Source organism: Apiospora marii, assembly GCF_038362585.1.
Source record: "Apiospora marii strain CBS 49790 chromosome Unknown utg000005l_segment0_segment0, whole genome shotgun sequence".
Lineage (NCBI taxonomy): Eukaryota > Fungi > Ascomycota > Sordariomycetes > Amphisphaeriales > Apiosporaceae > Apiospora > Apiospora marii.
Genome location: NW_027117377.1, coordinates 4,665,066 through 4,681,295, shown reverse-complemented (window position 1 = coordinate 4,681,295; position 16,230 = coordinate 4,665,066). Strand labels below are relative to the sequence as shown.

Below are 16,230 nucleotides of genomic sequence, written 5' to 3'. Positions count from 1 at the left end.
CAAGATGTGCCTGCCGACAGCTGACAATCATAAAAAAGCCGTTCCTATATAAGATGAGAAAGCAATGCGAGCTTGTAAGCCTAAAACTCCAAGCTTCTGGCTTCAGTGTCCCCATCAACGATCTCTATGTACATGTCCTGATTGAAAAGCCCTTCACCATGCAGCCGTGTTCAGACTCAGACCCCCAATCCGTTTCGTCTACCATTCCGACTCTGAGTGCTGACCAAGACCAGAGCAGCCGCCTAGGATTGGCAGTACTGATAAAATTGCGGACCGAAGATGCTCTCCGTATTGTGATCTATGTCAAAGACAGACATACCCCAGAAAGGGTATATGACCGGCTCCGCGAGTTGCATCGAACAGCATCCGACAGCATAGGAAACCACGGCGAGTCTCTTCCGTGTTATCAAGTTGACGCCGCAGTCCCTCCAGCTGCAACAGTCTTGAGCCAGCTTGCGTTACTGAAAGTGTCTGTTCCTAAAGGTGAGTTGTATTGGACTTCACCTACAGCTGGATGCATTTTTCTAACATCTAATTTCCAGTGGCCGACGCCGCCGCAAATATGTCGGATGAGGAGCGAAAGAACCTTGAACAGATCCTAGGGGAAGAAACAAACGAAGGGCAACATCAGGTGGTAATGACTAAGCCCGATACAGCCTTGTTCGCAACGCTCGCAGCCATGAAGGACCTGGATACGAACATCTGCACACTCCAAAAACTATCGCGGGAAACCGGCCGGGCCATTCGTGATCATGACTCTAAATATCAAGAAGAGCTGCCTCATGGCGAGGAGAACAGCGGTTCCATGGGCTCAGTGCCGACCAAATAATAAATCACCACTCACAACATGAGTGCCGTCTGGTCGATGCCGTGGGTGATCGAAAACGACGAGGTTGAATTTTTCTTTGATGGCAATGACACATGAACATGAGGTTGGCGTGGGCTCATCCAAGCCTCGCTATATTGGCGACCCAGACCTGACCATGGCGACTCGACACGCCTCCACGGGGCGAGAGTGACATCGGCCAGGTTGAGGAAGCAGTAGTAAAAGAACATATTGCCAAGGAATACGTCTAATGAGGACTCCATCAAGAGCCAGGGTCTGTGAGTTCAGCAGGAAGAGAGTTCGGTTAGAGATGGCCTCAAAGCTCAACTTCGTCACAGCCTTCTGGAGATGATGACCGCGCGAAAGATGCAACAAATGGTTATGAAGAGCCTATGACCGTTTAGACAAGCAGAAACCAGTGATGCGCGCGGTACTGGAGGTCGAGTGGCATTATGATAGGTTCTTTCGTAATGCGACCCAATTTGAGTTCATCCCCATCCAGGACACCACCACGACCTCAACACACAACACTTCCACCTTCTCGGGCTTCATATATCCTAATGACACCTACCTCTACTGCCCGGACCGGTGTAGCCTAGCGGTTAGTATTTCTTATTCTATATTACTTAAAGGCAAGAGGGTTCAACTCCCTCTGCGGGCACTTTTCTTTTCTTTTTTCCCCACCTATATACAGGTAGGCCCCTATATACCACCACCACGTCCACCCAAATCCCCCCTTTCCTTCTAGGATTGAGACATCTTGGAGCTCGGGAACTATCAATCGCTACGTTACAGATATATTATTGCTTATTTCATAGAATTCGGCAATTCCACGCGCGAGAAGCTTTCAGAGTCGGGCATGTTAGTGACTGTCAAAAGTGGGAGGCCAGGCTCCCGTCATGCTTCGTACGACACTACGCCCAGTACAACGCCCGTTTAGCGAATGCGAAATTGTATGGAACAGTTCTGGCATGGTGATAGCATGAGGGACGATGTTTGGATGAGTTGTAATTTTGTTTATAGCTAAATCTATATTCATTTGGTAAACCAACAGCCAAGTCGATCATATACTCCGGAGAACATACATGACTTCCGGTGTGGATATGTGCTTACGTGCCATGTAGATTCTCTTCCTAGATCCTGAAATCATGACCATGAAATCGACAGGACTGATTTCATCCGATCCAGCTCTTCATCCCTCCGTCTTTGGTAATGCACTCTCTCCCTAAGACTCTGGCGCATTTCCAAATGCGTTGGTGAGGTCTCATTTGTAAATCCGCCCGAGAATTTCCATTGTTCGACTTCATCAACCTGCAGATAAAACAGACGTGGAATCTTCCACGGGCGTTCCTCAATCGTCTTTCGTCTTTGGCCGGCTCGGCGCATTGGGTCAAGTATAGCTCTGATAAGCCACGCCCAGTTCAACTCGGCAGTCCGGGCACGAGGCCGAGCGCTGTGGTTGTTTCAAAAAAGCCATATAATATAGCAGCACCACCGCATCCAGTTCGACCAAACAGCGCTCGCTTGGTGTCGCTATCAACCCGAAGTTTCCAGCACGTAACCACGGCCTAGATCTGCCAGAGTTTCGACGTCGCTGAATGGGTGTCCAGGCATGCCGCCGGAGCCTTCAGTATAACATCCGTCAAATAACCTCGTGCCCGATCAAGTCTGCGCAGAGCCCGCAGGCGATGGGTTGGAAGACGACGCCGGCGAGCAGACCCCAGACGGAGGCCTGCTATTCGGGTTCAAAGGATGCCCGATCCCGAACTGCTCCTCCCCAATGAGCTCGCGGATCCGGTCGGAATCCGGCGTCCCCAGACCTTCTTCGCCGGACGCATCCGGGTCCCCTGGAAAGTTCCAAGTTGTCGGGCCCGGCCTTTCGGCCTTGATTTTGAATCTGCCATCGACTATCACTGCCTCACGTCCGACCCGGTCGCGGAATTTGAGATCCTTCGTCCTGGGATCGCGGTGCTCGTTGTATAGGTCCACATCTGGCGGCACCCAGTTGTCATTCTCCAAGAGGACTCTCGCAATGTCGAGCTTCTCAGTCACCCCCATGACCTTCCGTGGCACTTGGAGGAGGTGGGACCACGACTCGCCCACGTAGTCGCAGATCTCCTTTAGCTGTGGGTCTGCGATGCCTTGCATCCACCAGACATTTTTGTTCAACTTGGCGAAGCATAGATAATAGGCGAGGATGATGAGTGTACGCGGTCGATGTTCTTTTGCCAATGGGATGAAGGGCCTCGGCATGAAAGTAAGGAATGTGACGACACGCAGGTCAAGAACGGGGCCGAACCCATTCTCGACCTCCATGTAGAGGGACCCAAGGTAGCGGAGAACTTCGTAGTATATCTGCTGGTGTTCGAAGTCGTCGTCTCCCGGCTTGATGGAGCTCACCATGAAGAGCAAGTTATTGGGAATGTACCTGAAGCTCTTCTCGAGGTCCATCGGAGGCCGGTAGAAGAGGATCGCGAGACCCGATTCCTCGATGGATTTCGCACTGATGATATCCACTATCAGTCCGATACCGCGCCACAGCTGCATCCAGTCCACGATGTAAAGAAACTTGGAGTTGGCTTCCCGAAACATTTGCGTGCTCAAGGCGCACATCATGAGAGAACTCGCCAGCAGAGCAGGAAAGTCCTTGGGATCGGCCGCCTCGATCGCCGCGCGGTACCCCTCGAAAGCCCTTGCCCGATACCCGACAGCCTTTGACGGATCGATCTCTTGCCCGAGCCCCTTCAACTGCAACGCAGAGAGACCCATCAGACATTGCATAAGGAATGGCGATGCGAAGGCGTGCTCGACAATCCTGACACGCAAGCAATGGTCAACGGCCGCTGAGCGACCGCCCTCCGTAGCAAATGACGAGTATGTCTCCAAAGTATAGAACCAGAGCATCCTCATGTCGGTCTCATCCGTCATGGCCGGGGGCCGGAACATGGGCTCCGATACTATGGAAGTGTTTGCCAGGTCATCCCTTATGGTCGTGATGGGCGAAGCTCCCCTCGGAGACCTGGCCGAGGAGACTGTGCGCGACCTGTTACTCCGGGCCACTACTGCCGAGGAGGGCGGTGGGTTACAGGTCGCCGGATAGATACATGTCTCCCGGCGCAAGGTGCAAGAGCGACATGAGGGCCTCGCTTCGTCGCACTGGGGTCCTGGTGTAAGCTCCTCGCACTTGTATCCGATGTCGACCTCAACTAGGGGTTTGCCAGGCTTACCTTCACTTTCCGGGTTTTACATTGCTTGCAGCCGGCGCGGGATTTCTTATGGGGCCGCTTGGGATGATACGGCCGGTCAACCAGAGTTCCATTCCCGTCGGACGGAATCTCAGATATGCCTTGATCGGGTTGTTGTTGATCGAACGATAAGAGATCGATCTCGTCTGCAGGAATGGCATCGAAGTCTAAGCTATAGTCTAGATCGAGATGCATACTGCCCGGCATTCTGGTCATGAGATGTCGTTCCACAAAACCGGATCGGTAGTAAGATGAGTCAGCCCGGGACTATAAGTCCACAATACGCCCGCATTTGTATTTATTTGAGGGGAGGAAGGGAGGAAAGATGGGCTCCTTTCAAGCCGTTAAAGTCGTTGTCGAGCGGTCGATCTTCCCTGCAATACAGGACTGAAACCCTAGAGGCACTTGACGAGAAAGCCGGGGAGGTGGAGGTGGTGCCGTGGAGATGAGGTGTAGATAAGTTAGGTAATAATAAGGTATTACACAGCCTTCACAGCCTTCGTAACGAACACATGTAACAGAACATGCCACACATGGATTCACGAAGCCGACGACGTCAGCACTTATTCCTCCGAAGGTCCTTCCCGGTGGCCGGGGCAGCCATTGGACCGTCCTCGTCTGGGCAAATCTGACTGCTCTAGTGGGCGCAACGAGGCACTTGGCACCCAAGCACCCAAAAAGCGACCCGCTTTAGTTATTTTGGGGGGTTGCCTGTGCTACGTGAGAGGCGCTACCTTTGCTGAGTTAGCGGGACCCAGCAGCTCGGCTAGGCACGTTAGGGGCCAATTTTTGGGCGCGATCAGTCAGCCGTCAGCTCTCGGCCAGGATCTACCTATTGAAGCAAAGGTCCAAAGTCAATATTGTGATCAATCTGACTTGAAGGATGATGACTACTGTACTGTCTTTTGCCCATTGCATCCGTCTATAAACCAGCCAGCCTATATACTCGGCTCTGGTAAGCAAGTGAGCTGAGCTCGGCTTGGCTCTGCTTATACGCATTGGAGCACAACGGAGAAGACCGAAGTAAATAATACCTAGCTGGCCATTGCATCGCATCTACACCACGCACAATGGGCTCGCTCTTCCAGCTGCCCGACGAGCTGCTCGCGACGCTCCTGTCGACCTACCCGTCCCGCGAGCCGCAGATCCGCACCCTCGCGACCCTCGTCTACCCGCTCGCCGCGCCCTGCCGCAACCTCATCATCCACGGCACCGAGGCCACCGGCAAGAGCGCCATCACCGCGTCGCTGCTGGCCGCCCTGGGCCGCGACGACGACGAGACCAACCTCAGCTACGCCATCATCAAGTCGCCCGAGTGCGTCACGGCCCGCCACCTGTTCGAGCGCACCACGGCCGCCGTCGCCGACGCGCTGAAATGGCCCAACCCGGCGGGGCGCTGCGAGACCATGGCGGCGCTGACGGTCGAGATGAGCAAGATGCTCAAGTACGTGGAGCGAGGCGACGGTTGGCGGTTCGTGCTGGTCTTCGACAGCATTGACCGCCAGAAGGAGGCGCCGCCGACGCTGCTACCGGCTCTGGCACGTCTGGCTGAAATTGTAAGTCTCCTGTGACGCTGATCGATCATGATTCGTCTTTGAGGATTATGCTAACCACTGCATTACTAAACTACAGATCCCGAACCTAACGACAATCTTCATCCTCACCGCACCAACACCGGCCCTACTACGGACGCCCTCGACCCCGACCCTCTACTTCCCGCCCTACACAAAAGCGCAGTACACGGCGATCCTGTTGACGACCTCGGCGCCCCCGTCGCTCCCCAACACCACGGACCAGGAGACCCACGACCTCTACGCCCGCTTCGTCGCCGCCGTCCACGACTCGCTCGCCAAGCCCGCCTCGCGGACGCTGCCGCGCCTCCAGCAAGCCTGCCAGGCCCTCTGGCCGCGCTTCACCGCCCCCATCGCCGCCGGCACCCACAAAGCCCGCGAGTTCTCCAAGCTCCTCATCGCCGCGCGCGCCTACCTCCAAGACGAATCCGTCCTTGCGCCCTCCATCGTCGTCCCAGTCACAGCCCCGACCTCAGCCGCCGACCAATCCCAACCACCAAACGGCAACGGCAGCGGCAGCGGCCTCCAATCCCAACCCGGCAGCGCCGCCACCACCCCCACGAAACCCCAAACCCCGAACCCCCTCAACCCCAAAACCACGTCCACCGACCTCTCCAACCTCCTCCCCTCGACCGCCAAGCTCCTCCTGCTGTCCGCCTACCTCGCCTCCCACAACGCCCCGCGCCACGACCAGACCGTCTTCAGCACGTGGCACCACGGCCGCCGGCGCCGAGGCGGCGGCACCATCTCCTCCCTAAGCGGCGGCCGCCGCGGCCCGCGGCCCAAGCACCGCAAGATCGCCCGCAAGCTGCTGGGCCCCGGCGTCTTCGTCCTCGAGCGCATGGTGGCCATCTACGCCGCCGTGCGCCGCGAGTGGATCGCCGACCACCAGAAGGGCAGCGAGGGGCTTACTAATAATAACCACTCGGTGGTGGACGGCGACGTGGGCATGGCCATCGCTACCCTGGCCAGTCTGCGGCTGCTGTTGCGCGTAGGTGGCGGCGGCGCGGCGGCGTCGGGGAGCGATATGATGGATAGGGGTGGCCGATGGAGAGTTGGTGTTGGCTGGGAGGTCATTAGGGGTGTAGGGCGGAGCTTGGGGATCGAGGTCGAGGATTGGCTCGTTGAGTAGAGTGACTATGATATAGTCACTGTGTATGCTTGAATGCTTAATACTGGTTGAGATCGTTTCAATTTCATCTTGATCAGGTACTTTCTGTAGTACAAAATCCAGCAATTTGCTTATGAAAAGGCGCCGTTTCCCCTTTCATCATTCGTCTTTCCCTTACGCTAACGCTTCTTTGATTTTCGTACATAACCTCTGATAATCTATCCCATAGCCTTCCCAGTTCTACAACCCGTTCACTGAATCGATTTGACTACCCCTATCCACGTTGATGTGGTGCAACACCAACGGGTCTCGTACAATCAACACCTACAATGTTGACTCGAGAGCAAGAACCTAGCAAAGTGTTAGTCATGTCCGTGTAGTTGTATGCAAAAGGGGATTTCAGAAACTTACGATAGCAGATCGGCTAGGAATGTAGATATGCGTCCAGTTCTTGCGGTTATTCCACTCCATGGGGGTAGTGAAGAAGCGTGTCGACTCCTCGAGACGGCCGTGGCCACCAACCTCCTTGCGATCTGTGTTCAGGACGATGCGGTAGGTGCCTGCCTCCTCGATGCCGATGCGGTAGTCCGAGTAGCTGTTGGTGGGATGGAAGTTGAAGACGAAGACGGCGCCCGCACGCTCAAAAACGACAACCTTGTCGCTCTCGTTCTTGAGGCTGATGTAAGCCTGAGGCGCGTGCAGCCAGCCGTAGCGCTCCTCGGTCGTGTTCATCTGGCGATCGAACTCGTTCAGGTCCTTGTAGCGCAGCAGCTCGTCGTCCGCAAGGTTGAGCTGCCGGCGTGCGTACCAGAAGGAGTTCTGGTTGCCCTCGCGGGGGAAGTCGAGCCATTCGGGGTGCCCGAACTCGTTGCCCTCGAAGTTCAGGTAACCCTCACCACCCAGGCCGTGTGTTATCAGGCGGATCATCTTGTGCAGAGAAATTCCGCGGTCGATGACGGGCGTCAGCTCTGAAAGCTTCGACATGTTGGTGTACATCTCGGCGTCGCACAGGTGGAACAAGATGGTCTTGTCACCGACAAGGGCCTGGTCGTGGCTTTCGCAGTAGGCAATGGTCTTCTCGGCATGGCGACGGTTGGTGAGCGTCCAGCAGATGTTGGACATATCCCATTCCTCGTCCTTCAGTTCCTTCAGGATCTTGATCCACATGTCGGGTACTGCCATGGCCAAACGGTAGTCGAATCCAACACCACCGAGAGATAAGGGCAGACATAACGCTGGCATGCCCGATACGTCCTCGGCGACGGTAATACACTCTGGGTACAAATTGTGAAGCAGTTCATTGGCAATCATGAGATATGCCACAGCTTCCTCATCAACTCCAGCACCAAAGTACTCGTGATAGCCACCCGAGAAACCGCTAGGATTTGTTAGCCGCTGCGCACTTACCAGTCGGATACCAGTGTTCACTTACGTTCCAATACCGTGATGAGTGTAGAGCATGCTGGTTACACCATCGAATCGGAACCCATCAAACATGTACTCGTCCATCCAGAACCGCAGGTTACTAAGCAGGAAGCGCAATACTTCGTGGCTGCCGTAGTTGAAGAGACGGCTGTCCCACAGCTCATGTCTTCCCTTCGCTCCCTCGTGGAAGTACAAGTGGTCGGTGCCATCAAACTCGTTCAGGCCGTCCAAGACATTCTTGGAGGCGTGACTGTGGACAACATCCAGCAAAACGACAAGGCCCATACTGTGAGCTGTGTCGATAAGCTCCTTAAGTTCCTCGGGCGTACCATACCGACTGCTCGCAGCGAAGAAGTTGTTGACTTGGTAGCCAAAGCTGGCGTAGTAGGCATGTTCCATGATGGCCATCAGCTGGATCACGTTGTATCCCAGGCTCTTTATCCGCGGCAGCATATTTTGGGTAAACTCCTTGAAGCTCGTGACCTTCTGGTCGGGCGATGAGATTCCGACGTGAGCCTCGTATACCCGAGCGCTGGCCGGCTTCTGCGGACGTGGGTGCTTGAAGGTATACCTCTCATTCGCGGGAGGGTTCCAGAACCGCGCATCGTAGGCTGGCGATACGGAAAGATCCTGGGTGACATACTTGATCCAGGCTGGTAGCCGGTCGATGCGCTCGTGGGATTGGGATGTCATGGAGATCTACAAGCATTGTGTCAGTGTCAAGGCAAGTGGTATAGTGTATGAAGCATCCGTCCGTACCTTGATTTTGGAGTTGTGTGGAATCGCAGGCTGCCCATTGACGGCCGGGAGCGTGATCTCCCAGACGCCGAAGGCATCCTTCTTCATGGGATGGGAGCCTCTGTTCCAGTCGTCTACCAATCATTAGCGACCAGGATACTGCATGTTTCCGGGATTATGAACGCACTGAAATCGCCGATCAAGAAGGCGTCAAGAGCGCCCGGAGCCCATTCTCGGTAGAGAATGGTGTTATCGCTATCCACGTTCAATCCGAACTTCTCTGTGCCCTAGATATGATGGGATTCGTATTAGCAGCCGCCCAAGCATGAGCATTGGAGCAATTGGCACTTACCCGAGAGAACTTCTCCAGGCCTCCCTCGGTTTCGTCAATAGTCTTAATCCACTCTTGGGCTTTGGCATATCTGCGCTTCAGAGCACCAGTGAATGGTTCCAGCCAGGGATCGAGCTGAAGGACGCCTAAGATCAGGTCAGTTCACATGCGCTATGCGAGAAGGGCGGGGATGGAGCTATACCGGTGCCATCATTGGGAACGCCGCCAGCTGAGCCATTGCCAGCCAGCGAGTTGGTCGAGTTCTCAGCTACTGAGGAGTCGGCCATTTTCCCGGACTGTTCTGTATTGCCTCGTTTGTTGTTTGTTTACTATCGTCGCGGATTCTCTTCTTTCAGGAACCCGAGCTGTATGAGAGGGAAATGACGATAGTAGGATGGAGCTCCCCGCTAGACAAGGTATGGAGCTATGGGCAGAAGTTGGGGATCTCAAGAAAAGAACAGCAAGCTGGAAAACTAAAAGAAACTCAGACGTATATCACAAGCAACTTGAGAGCGAGGCAGGATGTACTAATAAGAAAACCAGGAGTCAATTGAAGGAGGAAGAAGAGCAAGAAAACTTCTCAACCGTTCAGTCTAGGCTGCATACAGATAGATCTCCATTTGTGAAGTACCTGTAGGGGCTCCTATCAAGTCGCATGGAGGTAGTTCAGGAATATGAGCTGCATGTGAGGGGAGCAGGGAGAGCTACCTAGCTAGCCCATTGGGAGATGACGTCGAGGGGCAACAGCGCAGAAGCGACATTGGCAAATTGGCATGATTGATTGGCACCGACAAATCCAGCGAGCGAGCGAGTGTAACCCCTGTACAGACTGTACCAACCATTGCCAAAAAGCAAACTGCCACAACACATGGCACGTCTCCCGAATCCGCGTCAATCCCCTCCATCAAGGTGGGGGGCTCGTCTACATATATGGCCTCGCCTACTGGAGGTTTTGTCATATTGCTGTCATCCTACAGATTGCTTGCAGATGTCTCGACCAGCCGCGGGCTAGCTGATGCTGTCTCTTGCTGATTTTTTGATATGGGCAAAACACATCGCACGATGGGACTCGGTTCCCCTCCCACAAAGTCCTTCTCTGGGGTGGAATATGGAGACGGAGTGGATGGAGCGCCTGTCTCCAACTGGGGAAAATGGCAAGACAATAGCTAAGAAAAGTGGGAGAGCTGGAGCAACTGGTGCCACTGCGTACTGCACTGCGCTCTCCGCTCACTCAACAGTCTTGCAACCCTGTCCATGCCCCTCCTCGCCCCCATTGCTGCCACCAGCTGTGAGCTACTGGTACTGGTAGGTGCTTCCCTCCTGCTAGTTACATGTAGCTGGTGGCTGGGCCTAGGTGCATGTGGTTAGCGCCTGGGTAGCAGTTAATAGCGGCTTAAATCCCACTGCCCACCTCGGGACCCGAAGCTCTGCAGTGATGTGTCCCCCGCAACGCCCGGAAACTGAGAGCCACCACGCCCCAAGATGCGCCCACCGCAGGCCGCGAGCTCGCTGCTGACACACCATCATGATAAACCTCCGATCCAGGACACCAACCTCACGGAGTTGCTGACGACCACCGAGCTGGGAACCAAGCTGTTGGTACAACTCACTGATTCCTTTCAGCCATTTGTCAGATTGAAACTTTGTCTGCCATAATCTTCGCAGGCAAGCGACTGTAGCCGTCTTAAAACAACTCGTTTGCTCATCTTCTCTTGACTGACCCTGACCCTGACCTTGACCCACCTGCACGTTATCTCCATCCCGCCCGCTCTCTCGAAGCCGAACGCCGCATCGAACCGGACCAGCATCATATGTTCAACCCTGGAGGATCAGTCGTAGTCACGTAGTTCGGGTCCCAGGCTGCTGCGAAGCTTAGGAGCGAGCACGGGCTCCAACGGGCTCGCCATGATGTTGTCCGTTGTCAGGCGGCCTGGTGCCATTATCTCGACCTCGGCGGTTTCCATCCCCCGCCATCGTCACCCCCGGCCGTTCTCGACCTCCTTTGCCCACAAGACCGCGCCGCGCCGGACTCGAGACTTCTCCAACAGCTTCTCCAATACCTACGACCCGGACGAGGAAGGGCGGGGGCCCATGTTTAATAAGAGCACATTCGGGGTCCCCCAGTTCTACCCACGAGACCTCAAGAAGCGCGTAGACGAGTACGTAGTAGGCCAGGAGCGGGCCAAGAAGACCATATCCTCCGTCATCTTCAACCACTACCAGGGAGTGCGGCGGCGCAACCACCAGGAAGAGGTGGAGAGGAAGCGGCAAGAGAAGATACTGAGACGCAACGAGGCTCGGGAGAGGCAGGCGCGCGAGAAGGAATCGCCGTCGACCCATCCCGTCGAAGGTTCGCTGTACCATGACTCTCCGCGGCATGGCTTTGCCACTGATGACTTCCCCGAAGACGAGTTCCCCGGGCACAACGACTCGGTACGACACACGCATCCAGAAACAGCATGGGAGCAGCAGCAACAGCAGCAGCACCGTGAGCAAGAGGCGGAATTCTATATACCTGAAGACACAAGTCGGCCACAGCCCGTCAAGATAGATAAGAGCAACCTGCTGTTGGTAGGCCCAACGGGAGTCGGTAAGACGTATATACTTGAGTGAGTTTTGGCCCTGACCCCGGCGAACAACACCCTGTAAGTGCTGGACTGACAACCCGCCCGCGCAGGACTCTGAGCAAAAAGATAAACGTACCCTTCACGATATGCGACTGTAATTCCTTTACACAAGCTGGCTACATTGGCCAGGATGTGGAAACATGTATTGAACGGCTACTAATCGAGGCCAACTACGACATCAAAGCCTGCGAACACGGCATCGTCGTGCTGGACGAGTTCGACAAGATCGCGAAGAGAGAAACGATGAATGGCCGGGACGTGGGCGGCGAAGGCGTGCAACAAGCCCTGCTCAAGCTCGTCGAGGGAACCAAGGTCTCCGTCAACGTCAAGGACAACCGGTCCTCGACCTCCCGCAGCGCGAGCCCCATAACTACCAATTACTCGGGGCCCGGCTCGACGTCGTCCTCGTCGGGGCCCCAGTCCGCGCCCCCGCAGCCGGGTAAGGTCGACCAGTACACCATCGACACGAGCAACATCCTCTTCGTCTTCTGCGGCGCCTTCGTCGGCCTCGACAAGGTGATCCTCAACCGCGTGGCGAAGCCGTCGATGGGCTTCGGGTCCGAGCTGCGCGGCCGGAGCGGCAACTCGACTATCAACGACAGTAAGCCCGACCTGCCGCCCGAGCTCTTCAAGCACCTCCCTCACCGCCCGCCCAATGCGTCCGACGCCTCGGTCCTGACGGCGCTGGACCTGACGACGCCCGAGGACCTGCAGGGCTTCGGCTTCATCCCCGAGCTCATCGGCCGCCTGCACAACGTCGTGGCCCTGTCCCCTTTGTCTAGGGACGACCTGCTGCGCATCCTGACGGAGCCGCGCAATAGCCTCGTGGCCCAGTACACGGCCCTCTTCGAGACGTACCCGTCGCACCTGACCTTCACCCGCAAGTCCCTCAAAGCCATCGCGGCGCGCGCCGAGCAGGCCCGCACCGGCGCCCGCGGGCTCAAGATGGAGATGGAGCGCGTCCTGGCCGAGGCCATGTTCGACGCCCCTATGCCCTACGTCCTCGTCACCGAGGCGGCGGTCCAGGGGCGCGACAAGGTCGGGTACTGGGGCAAGGACGGCCGCTTCGAGGTCGAGCGGCGCGTCCGCGACGAGGATGGGCCTGATGGGGATGCGCCCGGGGCCGGGGGTAGTGATGGGAGGCGCGTCGTCAGTTCGCATTCTTTTGAGGAGTATCGCGAGGCGGGGCAGAGCGGTGCTTGAGAGTGGCGAGAAGAGCATCGTGCCATCGTTATGTGGATGGGAACTTTTATACACCAGGGGCTTTCGAATTACCTGGGGCGGGGCAGAGAGCGGACAACACCGTTGTTTACTAGTATCCGTTGGGGTCACAAGTGGCCAAAGACTCTTGGGAATGTGTGCCTCTGGATGGACGATCCAATCATGTCGTGGCAGATCAGGGAGCCGCAACAACACCAATGTCTACCAGTATTGATGTTTACCCCCTCCGGATTTTCGAATAAGGGGGAACAAATGACGGATGTAAGACACTACTTACCTTGGGCAAACGAGTGCCTATTCGGGAGACACGAACGAAGAGAAAGGAAGTATATATAGTCGTTTTTGTTTGGTTTTACGGTCTACCTACTTGGCGTTACGAGTTCAGGGGCATTGGGATATCTATCATCCATCTATCATAACAGTCATGATAAAGGTCGCATACGATTTGCATACTCGCAGCGATACACAGGAACAAACAGTGTTCCCAATACCGGGGTAGTCATTAATTGAACATTTTCCAATTATACATTCCTCCATGTTATTGGTGCAGGTGGTGAAGAAGATGGCGATGATGTATTTCTGGCACCACCTCTGATCGAACCATATTCTGATACCAGACTGGGATTCCCATAGCTTCAAAACCTGACCCGCACGTAGGGCAAGCTCGGGGTACGGGGAAATGCGCGCAGGATAAAGGCCCGATTGCTTTCACTTGGATCGTTCGATGCTGCCCGTTTGACATCTGCAATGCTACCTGGGCAAAGAACTACGAGTACGTGCGTCGGCACGGCTATAGGCCAGGCCTGTCTTCTATGACAGCTCCCCGTTACACAATCGTGCCCATATTGTCAAAGGCCCGGCCCCGGTGTATACTTGAAAATCTTACTGGTTCGTTGACAGGGGATTCTGGCATGCCAGCAGGAGTGAGTAGTCAGTTATCACAGGACAACTCCGCGGTCAGTAGGATAGAAGCGAGCACATGAATCTGATGGGAAACAAAAGCATGGGGAATCTTCCTTGTGTACATATTTACAATGTCTTCCGCACCCACCGTCTCTCCCTCTCCCTATTTGCCTTGCTCTCTCCTCTCAGGTCACCTCCCTTTTGCACGCCCAGAAGAGATGCCTGCCACCGCTTCACTAGAAAAAAAACCAAATTGCCTACCACGACCTGGAAGCCAGGCAGCCAACGCAGCCCCGGCCCCCCAAGCCATGCTTTGCAGGTTGTTGTACATGGAGGTGCCGAGCCACCCGCGCCTTGCCTTCCGAGCTTTCTTCTTTTTTTCTAAGTGACAAAAGGAATCGAGTTTGTGGGGTAATCTCTTTATTATTCTTTGGACGAGGACGGATTTGTAGGTTTGTTGGTTTTGGTATATCATTAGTAGCAAAGTGCTAGCTAGCAGTGGCGACCGCAGCGAGCAGCAAAGGCCATGACACCCGCGAGAACACGAGTGACGGGCTTAGTGCTGAGCCGGAGGCGACTGAACCATACCCTTGCCCTTGTAGCCAGCGGCGGAGACACCAGTAAGGGGCTCGGCGTTTTGTCCCTATAGTAAGTCCGTGTCAGTACGAAGCACCCAGGACGGTGTGGGATTGGGGGTTGTTTGCTGTGACGCACCTTGAGGTACTCGTTGGAAGCCTCCTGGTACTCCTTGGTCATCGTGCTGGGGGCGGGCTTGGCGAACATGCGCATGGTAGAGAAGATGGCGAGAGAGGCGCCAACACCGATCAGGGTGTAGAGAAGGACCTTGCGGCCCTCATCGGCGGGGGGAGCGGCACGAGGGCCGTGGGCACCGAAAGCGATCCAGTAAGCTGTAGAAGAGGTTTTATCGTGTCAGCCTGTCGCTCCTGTGCAAAATTGTGGAGATGGAGTGTGTCATGTCCTCGAGTTGTCAATTGCAGCATTTCAATCGGACAATTGCCAATTGGGTCTCCCAGCACACGTCAATCGGCCAGGCATTGCCGTCCGCGGCTCTGCTGCATCCCCAATGGCTTTCCCAGACACTCCATAGGTTGATGTGTATGACGCAAGGGCTCTGTTGACGTACCGGCCTTCTTCTCCTGGACAGTGAGCTCGGCCCAGTTGCCCTTCATGCGGTCGCGCAGGGCCATCCAGAGCTCGGCCTGCTCGGTCTGGGGCATACCCTCCCATCGCTTCTCGATGTTGGCCAGAGTCGGGTTGGAGATGGCGTGTGTGGAAGCGGCCGCCCGCTGGACTCGGAGGGGAGAAGCTCGGGCGCCAGCGCGCAGGAGCGAGGAAGCGGAGGTTCGCATCATCTTGGCGGAGGTGAGGAGAGAGGGTGGAAGAGGGGAGATTGGTCCAATTGAGTCGAGATGTCGAGAGGGCTGCTCGGTGGGAATTGGCGGGCTGTGACCTTCGGCGTGGACAGACGTTGAGTATTCGGATGGATGGAACAATAAGACTGGAGCAGGCCTCACGAAATGAGCTTTTTTGATGTTGCGTCGGCTTCCGGTTGGCAGCAGTGGTGGTTCGATTTCAGATTCCTTCGACCGGGCACGAGCCAATGGCCAACGCCCCCAATTCAGCAAATAGTGGGCCGCCCTGTCAATTCGGGTAATCTGAGCTTCAATGCTTCTCAGCTGGCCAGCTCCCAGGCACGGATCAACTAACCGCCGCCACGGCCCAATTCACCAATGGGACGGTACCGATTACGTCTTTTACGTCTGATGCCCATGCAATGGTGCGATGTGCTGCAAGGGGGGGTGCAACTATTGCAGCGAAGTGCTATATTTGTTTGCTACGAGCTGTTTGGCATTCACCAGTTGACGGCTCAATGGGTCTCTACGAGGTTGCAAGCTGAATATATTAACCTTGGCTATCTAGACTTGCCAAACTTGCAGCGTTGCGCTCCCCCTCAACATCCCCAATATGTTCATCCTGTTTGGGGACAACTGTGGTTCGATCAAAGGTAACCACTGACTCGGTTCGCAAACCCCTTTCCGACATGCTGTTAGTTCATTGCAGAGGAAATGTGGTTAATTGGCAGAAGTCAAGTCAATAAACTACGTCTCAAAATGGTCTGCTCGCTCAACATATAATAAGTAATTCCTGTTGCCATGAACCAGCATGGTGAAGGAATGTGAAAGAACGAAAAGGGTATATATGGCGTTTAGA

The 16,230-nt window shown here is 55.3% G+C and overlaps 6 protein-coding genes across 6 annotated transcripts; 3 read left to right on the top strand and 3 right to left on the bottom strand.

Moving 5' to 3' along the window:
• Positions 1-158: 158 nt before the first annotated feature.
• Positions 159-829, top strand: PG985_009336 (uncharacterized protein; the record flags this gene model as incomplete). Its single annotated transcript, XM_066829104.1, has 2 exons — positions 159-483; positions 543-829. The coding sequence occupies 2 exons, from the start codon at positions 159-161 to the stop codon at positions 827-829; spliced, it is 612 nt and encodes a 203-aa protein (XP_066684016.1).
• A 1,659-nt stretch (positions 830-2,488) lies between these two features.
• On the bottom strand, positions 2,489-4,278 carry PG985_009335 (sterol uptake control protein 2; the record flags this gene model as incomplete). Its single annotated transcript, XM_066829103.1, has 2 exons — positions 2,489-3,982; positions 4,054-4,278. 2 exons carry the CDS (start codon positions 4,276-4,278, stop codon positions 2,489-2,491), a joined length of 1,719 nt encoding a protein of 572 aa, XP_066684015.1.
• Positions 4,279-5,141: 863 nt separating this feature from the next.
• Positions 5,142-6,774, top strand: PG985_009334 (uncharacterized protein; the record flags this gene model as incomplete). Its single annotated transcript, XM_066829102.1, has 2 exons — positions 5,142-5,627; positions 5,704-6,774. 2 exons carry the CDS (start codon positions 5,142-5,144, stop codon positions 6,772-6,774), a joined length of 1,557 nt encoding a protein of 518 aa, XP_066684014.1.
• Positions 6,775-7,077: 303 nt separating this feature from the next.
• Positions 7,078-9,024, bottom strand: PG985_009333 (glycoside hydrolase superfamily; the record flags this gene model as incomplete). Its single annotated transcript, XM_066829101.1, has 4 exons — positions 7,078-7,104; positions 7,165-8,131; positions 8,186-8,877; positions 8,938-9,024. 4 exons carry the CDS (start codon positions 9,022-9,024, stop codon positions 7,078-7,080), a joined length of 1,773 nt encoding a protein of 590 aa, XP_066684013.1.
• Positions 9,025-11,152: 2,128 nt separating this feature from the next.
• PG985_009332 (P-loop containing nucleoside triphosphate hydrolase protein) lies at positions 11,153-13,077 on the top strand (the record flags this gene model as incomplete). The annotated part of the gene is made up of 2 exons (XM_066829100.1): positions 11,153-11,856; positions 11,925-13,077. 2 exons carry the CDS (start codon positions 11,153-11,155, stop codon positions 13,075-13,077), a joined length of 1,857 nt encoding a protein of 618 aa, XP_066684012.1.
• A 1,477-nt stretch (positions 13,078-14,554) lies between these two features.
• PG985_009331 (cytochrome c oxidase polypeptide 5) lies at positions 14,555-15,371 on the bottom strand (the record flags this gene model as incomplete). Its single annotated transcript, XM_066829099.1, has 3 exons — positions 14,555-14,641; positions 14,713-14,906; positions 15,143-15,371. The coding sequence occupies 3 exons, from the start codon at positions 15,369-15,371 to the stop codon at positions 14,555-14,557; spliced, it is 510 nt and encodes a 169-aa protein (XP_066684011.1).
• Between the last annotated feature and the right edge of the window lie 859 nt (positions 15,372-16,230).